Here is an 8442-nt window from a genome sequence, read left to right as displayed (position 1 = left end):
ATTAGGCTGAATGTCTCAAATTATAAGGTTTAATATCTCAAATTACGTAGTTCAAAATCCATTATACTCAACTTTCAAACTTATACATATTCACGCAACACGAAGCTTTAGTGTAGTTGCTATTCTAAACCAACACGAAGCTTCCTTGCCAGTTTTCTGTGCAAGATACACGGAGCAATAGCTTAGTTTCACAAGATAGATATTATAATCAAAATGTTTTAAGCGTTCGATTACAAACAGACTTAAATAACAAACACATCATTCACCGCATCATAGAACAAATAATTCTTCTAAAATGATGGATTGGCTACACTGCTGCAGAAAAATGGCAGATTACAAAGGCAAGAGCATCGGGCTTCAAGCTTTACGGACAATTACCCGTCTTTCTCGCTTATATTCTACTTCATCTCTTTGATGCATAACTACTAAAGCTCTTCTTACCTGTCAGAAACACACACACATAGATCAGTTATAGAAAAAAGACATTTAAAAATTCTAATATATGTTATCTACTACTGGTTAAAATTCAAAACATTGATTTTTTCTTACAATAGATTCATTCATGCCCATCCTCGTGAGCTCATCGATCAGCCTTCTCTCTGATATATGGCTTCCTATACCCATTCTTCTCTTTATCTGGGTTTCCTCTTGCTGTACAGATTTAGCATCGGTATAATTTATTATAATACGTAAAAATAGACAAGGTAATTGAGAGCCAAACAGTGGTCACCTTTATCTCATTTGCCATCTCGGGAGTAAGGTGTAGATGTTGATTAACTCCGGCACGTGCTTATCCATTGTAGAGTTGTTAAAGAGCCTTATTGCTTCAAGAACGTGGTTGTCATTTGCAACATGAGACCTAATTGTCAGAAAAAATAAGGCTCAGTAAACGGCAACTTCTCACACGATAAAATACAATTCTCATGTTAGGAGATTTTTAAGAATTATTACTCTTCTTGAGCTTTCAGCGTACATCAAATTTGCAAATTTAGAACCACATACGATTTAGGCAATGGGAAGTATAATAATCACATACGGTACAACACGGAACACATCAACTTACAGTGTCATTCTAGCAAGTGATTCACTTAATCTCACAACAGCTTCCAACTGCCTCACTGTAATTGGTATTACGGCTGTCTCACCAATTTCATTTGACTGCCGTCTCATGTCCTACAAGAATCAAATAGCGTAAGAGAAATTTATGGATAACATGTAATACCATTATGCATCAATAAAAAACAGGGAAAATACAAGCATCCTAAGCATCAGACGAAACATGATACTTTTCATGGAAATGTTTTCCTTCAGACAACGTCAACATAAGGTTTCTATGCAGATTTAGGAGCAGTAACCAACACTTTGGCTAGAAAGGAAAATAACACTTGAAAAACTCTATCCAATAAGAAGTTAAATAGCATGTCCAAATCATTTCCAGAATATTGAATTGAATATTTGAAGCATTAATTAAAGTAACTATTGCTAGACTAAGATGGTTACAAATGGTTAATCGTAGCATCCAATTCAGTATTATTTAGAAACAGTATAACAAATACCTGTCTAATTTTTACATAACTCTCCTGCAATCTAGACGCGGCAGACTCTGAGAGACGTGGGTGACACTCAGTTCGACAATAGTGTATATATCTGCACGCGAAATTTAAATACATCAGCAACCCAACCAACAAAGCTTAAGCAACCCTTGCGACAAAAACAAGGATCTAAATAGAATTGCATACCTTTTCAGCCAGTTGTCCTCTTTGGTAGTCTTCGAGTCAGTTGCAGTTGCATCAGCTGATGCATGAACTTTGATGATGTGGCTGGCAATACTCTGCAAATGAATAGCATCTGATTAGGTTTAGCTAATTTTCTTCACTTGGCTTTTAAGGAGCTCTATTACAACATTCTGAGTAACAACCTATACTCATGTTCAATAGAGATATTTGGATTTTACCACGACCGTACTTTTAGAGAGACGCAAAAGCAAAAGTCTGAGGGGTCGCTTATGTATGAGTAACATGCTATCCAAAGTGATTAATGTTTACATACCTTGTCTTGCGCATACATTTTGATATCTTTCACAATAAATATTATATCAAATCTTGAAAGAATGGTGGTCTGTAAATCAATGTTGTCTCGAGCGGTCTGAAAAAGAAAATAAGGACTGTTAGTTTCTCAATGGTAAAAAGACTTAAAACCGACTGAAATAGTGACAATATAAACAGTCATTTAACAGAAACTAACAGACCATGAGATCATCATAACGCCCAGATGGAGGGTTAGCTGCAGCAAGCACAGAGGTCCGGGAATTGAGAACTGTTGTTATTCCTGCTTTAGCAATAGATATAGTTTGCTTCTCTTATTTTTTTTTTCAAAAATAAGAGAAGGTAAAAGAAAGATATCAGTAAACTGATACAAAGTTCTAACATAATTGAATGTGTAAGGTAGACAGAAGTTCTACATTCCTCTTTTATCATATGCACTTCATTTTCCAAACTACTCAACAAAAGAGAAAGGGTCAGAAGCGATTTTTGTGTTCATCTCTTAACGCTGGAGTTGGAATAAGATATCTTTCAACTAAATGATAATTGTTTCAGTCTAATTGAAACTTGAATAACTGACAGAAAAAGACCTAGCGAGGCAAAATTACGATGTGATATAGATGCAATGAGAAAAAATATAAATGCATTATTGTAAAAGCAGATCAGATTGGTGTTCTTAATTTGAAGGAGAGTAAATGAAAATTGTGGTTACGAGGGGGAGATAGTCGGCGGGGTTTTGGCGGAGAAACTGGGGGAGGTTTTGATCAGGATCGTAGGAGATGAGGATCGTAGGAGATGAGGTTTTGTGCAGTAATTTATTATTTTTTTGTCGGTTAATGACATTTACTGGACTTCTGTGTATACAAAACTTTGAGTTATGATACTTCAACAAAATAGAGGTTGGACGTAATATAATGTAAACTGTTCCCTAGAAGCATGTCTGAGATTTTTTAGGTATATATCAATGCATTTCAATTCAGATTTGTGGATCCAAGACACCAAGGACTCATAATTCTAGTACGTTGTGTTATCCCCATTCCCCATATAAATGTGGCATGCCATGCGCGGTAACACACACACACACACACACAAAACTAAAAAGGCAAGAGCTTAAGAGACCTCATGGAAAGGAACGAGCAAATAACCAATAAGAATAACATTTGAGACAGGAAGAGTTAAAAACTGTTTTTCACTTTTACAGTTTACTATCTTAGAACGGTTAAATAGAGGCACAATTAAGCAGCACTAGTCAATGTATTAAATCTAAAAGCAATAGAGGCCAAACAGAATAACCAAATCTTGTGATCCTTACCTGTAATGCCCCCCACAATCCAAGGTTTTCGAGACAAAATATTATATTACAATGCAGCCTCTGAAGAGTCTTTTTGATGTTTCTGAGACTAATCTGATCAACCGAATTCGTCCGGAGCGCCAACATAAACTGTTAAACACAAAGGCGTCGATTGATAGTTCATGTGGATTAAATTTACTAAAACATTCAATTTACACAATACCTGGTTTTTTATTTCCTCAAGATTTGTAGTATAGATCATGTGAGAAGAACACCCATTCTTGTTTGAACTATAATAATATACATTTACTTTGGGGGATGTGACGAATCTTTCCAGTTCATCCTTATCTTCAACAGAATAAACCTATGAAAAAAAAACACCCTCAAATGATCAAATATTTGAGAAAAGAGGTACAGAGAGAGATGGAGGTTAAGCTTCTGTCTACTCGGTCTTTTCATTTGCCGCCTGCTTTTGCCGAAAAAGCCTTTGCAATCATGACCCTGTCCTCGGAATTCGCGTAAGCATATGAATTAATGCAGAAAATTTAATGTGGTAAGTCCACGTGTCTGCCTCTGTATGGCGACTGTTGATATGCCAGAGGTTTTGGGGTATGTGGAACGTTGAGGAATCGTGGCCGTTCTTTAATTTGAAATGAACGGCCGGATTCCCCTCGTTTGGGTAGGGATAGAAATTCACTATAAATACATTCCAAAAAGGCCGCCTCCAATTTTTTCGCAACCTCTTCTTCCTCCCTTGCTAATTTTCTGCATCTGCCCCTTTCCGACTCGTGCAAATTTTTTTTTTTCCGTCTGCTTCATCTTTCCCGACGGCACGCCAAGTCCCTTCCCGGAGTATCCCTTAGCTTCACCAGAGGCCATTCTAGCAGGTGATTTTCTCATTCCATTGTTTATCAAAGTTATCCTTTGGTAGGATGTCTAGCGATTCTCCTCCCTCGGGTAGTGGTTCAGAATTACTTCTAGGTGATTCCTACACCTCGTACCTTCTCTTAGACGACGCCGCGTTTGACGACGTAGGCGAGGTAGGTGATGCCCCCTTAGATCCCGACAGGCTAGCATTAAACCCCGTACCTTCCTCGGGCTCCAAAAAGCCCTATTCAATAGTGGACAGTACTTGGGTCCTAGAGTCGGTGGAGTTTGGGCATGGATATCGGTACGTACACCCCGAGCCATCCCAACTTCCGGGTTATTCCGATCACGAGCTTTTGACCTGGTATGAGGATCAAGCGAAAGCCGGTCTTTCCTTTCCTATAAACCCCTTTTTAGTAGACGTCGCGAACCGTTTCGGAATCCCTTTATGTCGGTTGTCCCCTAATGCATTTAGTATACTAAATTGCTTCTATATGGTGTGCACCCTTCTTGGTATCCAAAACATATGCGGCGGGCTATTCGATTATTTTTTCTATGCCCGCCGCTCTAGGTCGATGTACTATCTGTCTAATCGACGAGATAGAAATATCTTCACTAATATCCCGAATAAGATTAACTACTGGCACCGAAGGTACTTCTTTGTCCGGAGTAACGAACCGTGGCCTTTTACTACTCACGCCGGTAGAGTCCAAACCCCGCCCCCTCGAACCGAGGACATGCTTGTCGATATCGCGTATATAGAATGTTTTTTCCATAATCAATTTTTAGACGTAGAAAATGCCATACGGACGCCGGGGCTTCTTGCTGCCTTCGGTTTACTCCGCCCACAAGGGCCTGTTATGACTCCCGCCGAACGCGGTAATCATCTCGTCTATATCCGTATTATTTTCTTTTGTAAACATCTGCTAATCCTTTTCCCATGTTTTTGCAGAAGTAGCGATGTTTGCTCACCTCCGTTCTACCCCGACACCAAAAAAGGCCGTTGCAGTGGCCGAAGGCGAAGCTTTATCTATGCCACGGGCGACCAGCGAGGCAGACACCGCACCCGACGTGTCGACCGATGCTACAAATACAGCCAAGTCAACACGTCGCAAAAGAGGTGCCGAGGATGCCCCTGATGCAAATCCTTCGAGCTCGAAGAAAAATGCTCCGCCGCCCCCTCCCAAAACGTCGCTGCCCACATCCATTGCCTTGGCGCGTCCAGCACCCAAAACCATATCGGTGCCTGCTTCGCTACTTATTCCGAAGCCTGGCTCGGACGAGATGGTTGATTTCATCCGCAGCTTCCGCTCCCCCAATGATCAAAAGGTGCTTGACAAATTAGGGGAAGACGAGCTGCAGCGGCAGGGTTGTGCCGCCCTTTGCCACCTCGTTGGCCTGTTTGCCAACAGGGGTCTGCCGTCGGCGCACTCTCAACAAGAGCTGTCTCGTCTGCGGGAGGAGCTTGAGAAAACGAGGGCGGATGCTGCCGAACAAGAGAGGGCTCGCCTGGCTCAGATTTTAACCTCGGAGCAGCGAGCCCAAGAGCTAGCCGCTGCTCTTGAGCAAGGAAAGGTCAAACATGCCCGCGAAATAGCAGCCCTCGAGGAGGAGAAATCTCGCGCTTGGCAGGAGGGATATCGTGCCTTCCTTCCTTCCGACGAAGGTCGAGCTGTGCTTCAAAAGTTCTCGGCCGAACTAAGGCAAATGTACCGGAACTCCCCGGACTTTTTGACAGATCTGATGCCGTATACGGAGTTCGCAGTGTCGCATACGATCAAGATCGCACAAAGGGACATTTCGAAGGCTGGTGTGTCATCAGTCGAGCTGGATCCGCTCAACATAATGGGGAGATTGCCTGCGAACGAGATGCCGGCGACCTGGCAACCATTGAAGGTGCGACGTGATGGGCAACCTTGGTATACCATCCCACTGGAAGAGGCACTTCGGCCCTATACCGGGGCAGGTCCTGTGGAGCTGACGGACGCGCTGACCGCCGGAGCGGAGGCAGAGAACGAGGCTACTCTAGATCAGGCTTAGGACGAGGGTTGCCCTCTGGCCCCTTGATTTTTTTCTGTGCTGCTTTTGTTTGCTGTTTGTCCACATTTCATATATAATATGAATGTTTTATTTCGTTCGTATCGATTTCGTTTGTTGGTGGTTAGGCTGATATAATCTCGTATTCTTTATATGTCGGTATGCCAACCTCCCCCCTTGCCTTAATCCAGTGATTCTGATCTCCTGGACGCGAGGTCAATACTGACCTCGTCTTAGTTTAGTGTATCATGCGAGGTCAATCCTGACCTCGTCTTATTCCATTGCGTTCAGATTACATCTCTGATTCGAGGTCAATGCTGACCTCGTCTTATGCCAGTAATTCTGAACTTCTCTAGGATACGAGGTAAATCCTTGCTAGGGAAATCCTGACCTCGTCTTATTCCATTGATCAGGAGCTATATCGTTCTTGAGACGAGGTATATTTACACTTGGGACTTATTATTATATTATTATTTTACTTAACTGTGCAGTGGTTTGACTTGGGACTTGTTAATGTAATCTGCCCTTTTTGCTATTATAGTAGTGGGACCCCTATTGATAATTCTGCTGCCACTCTAAATATTATCAATATGCCGATTGCAATGTACCTCTATTTTTGTCTCGGTACGATATACCCCATCCCTTTTTTTTTTTTTTTTTTTTGAGATGAATATACCCCATCCCTTTTGATAATGAACTATATGCATATATACATTTTTGTGGAAAACAGGCGTTTCTTCCAAGCCTACCGAAATGATAAGTGTAATCGGAATTATTACTGGAATAAGACAAGGTCAGTATTCACCTCGCATCCGAAAAGATGAGTGCAATCGGAATGATTACACTGGAAAATGTGACCATACTTGATGATGCTAATATGTAGCTCACCTAGGGTGGAAAATGAACTGGGAGAGCAAAGCGGACCAGTAGCTCGACAATTTGATGATCCTGAGGTACCTGCGAAATGAGCACACGTGAACTACGCCGGGGGTTGATCCGGCGGAAACCCCTCCGACGCTCAAGTCAGACGTGCTGATAGTGAAAATAGTCCAGAGAATACAGTTGATAGTATTACTCAGTTAATAGGACCTACCTTAAGGAATGAATTCAAAAGAAGGGACTTGGATAAGGAAATTCATCCAAGAGTTGGGTGTCATTCCTGATGCTAGTGATCCAGTACCGTTGTACTGTGATAACACCGGAGCCGTGGCGCAAGTTAAGGAGCCGCGATCTCATCAGAAGTCGAAGCATATTCTGAGGAAGTATCACGTGATCCGAGAGATCATTGATAGAGGTGAAGTTAAGGTAGAACGAGTCACCTCGGAAGAGAACGTTGCAGACCCCTTCACGAAGCCTTTACCAAGATCGGTCCATGAGAAACATCGAGAGTCGATGGGATTGCGGTTTATGGGTAGTTGGCTTTAGGTCAAGTGGGAGATTGTTAGAGTAGGTGACCAACAAGCCAACTTGTGGCTGTGGTCTTTCGTATTTACTATTGTAATAAACGAACCTTTATTCGTATTAATGATAAAACACCTTGGCATTCTATATCTTTGTCCCTTTGTCACAAGCATAGATATAGTCCTTACAGTTATTACAAGTACTAGTAATTGATCGTTAGGATCGTGAGATATTTACTTAAGTATTATAACTGTTAAACCTGTTCCTAGTCGAAGGGTTACGCCACTAATGAGGATATCGGCCTTTCCCATTAAGACTAGCACTTAGTGTATGTGTACTGCATCTCATCAGTAAACGGTATTGTGATATCGGCATGCATAAGTGGGTGCTCGTAAGTTGACGAGTTCACTGAACTCCCTCACCCTAGAAATCTCTAAGTGGTTCCCAATAATCGAGTAGAGATATCTATGGTATAGTTGTACACCATTAGTCCTTATGACCTAGACATCACCGTGACTTCACTAGAGGACCAGCTGTATCGTGACCTGTCCCTGAGTTCCACCGAGGACCATCCCAAGGGCCAGTGTTCGTGCAGTCCGAAATCTAGTGGGAGGTCTGTGCATTGTAGTCGGGGATTCGATCGCTAGAATAGTCTTGGATGTCCTGTGTGTTCTGAAAGTTTGTAATCATTCTAAGTCTCTGGCCAGAGCTGACTAAGTGATGATTAGAGAATTCGATTCTCTAAGTCATGCACGAAAGGATTACAACACTTAGAACGATCGCACCGTTATTGAACATATAAAG

The 8442-nt window shown here is 41.9% G+C and overlaps 1 protein-coding gene across 1 annotated transcript; it reads right to left on the bottom strand.

Annotated features, from left to right (window-relative positions):
• Window positions 1–277: 277 nt before the first annotated feature.
• On the bottom strand, window positions 278–4212 carry LOC105965381 (DNA replication licensing factor MCM5). The gene is given in 10 exon segments (XM_088825867.1): window positions 278–441; window positions 550–651; window positions 731–792; window positions 795–859; window positions 1064–1173; window positions 1557–1647; window positions 1740–1831; window positions 2050–2145; window positions 2249–2358; window positions 4074–4212. Coding segments are annotated over 10 exon segments (951 nt in total). The 3' UTR covers window positions 278–357.
• Window positions 4213–8442: the final 4230 nt, after the last annotated feature.

This window comes from Erythranthe guttata, chromosome 11, assembly GCF_056151865.1.
Source record: "Erythranthe guttata isolate IM_541 chromosome 11, IM_541, whole genome shotgun sequence".
Taxonomy (NCBI): Eukaryota; Viridiplantae; Streptophyta; class Magnoliopsida; order Lamiales; family Phrymaceae; genus Erythranthe; species Erythranthe guttata.
This window is presented reverse-complemented; position numbering and strand designations above follow the sequence as displayed.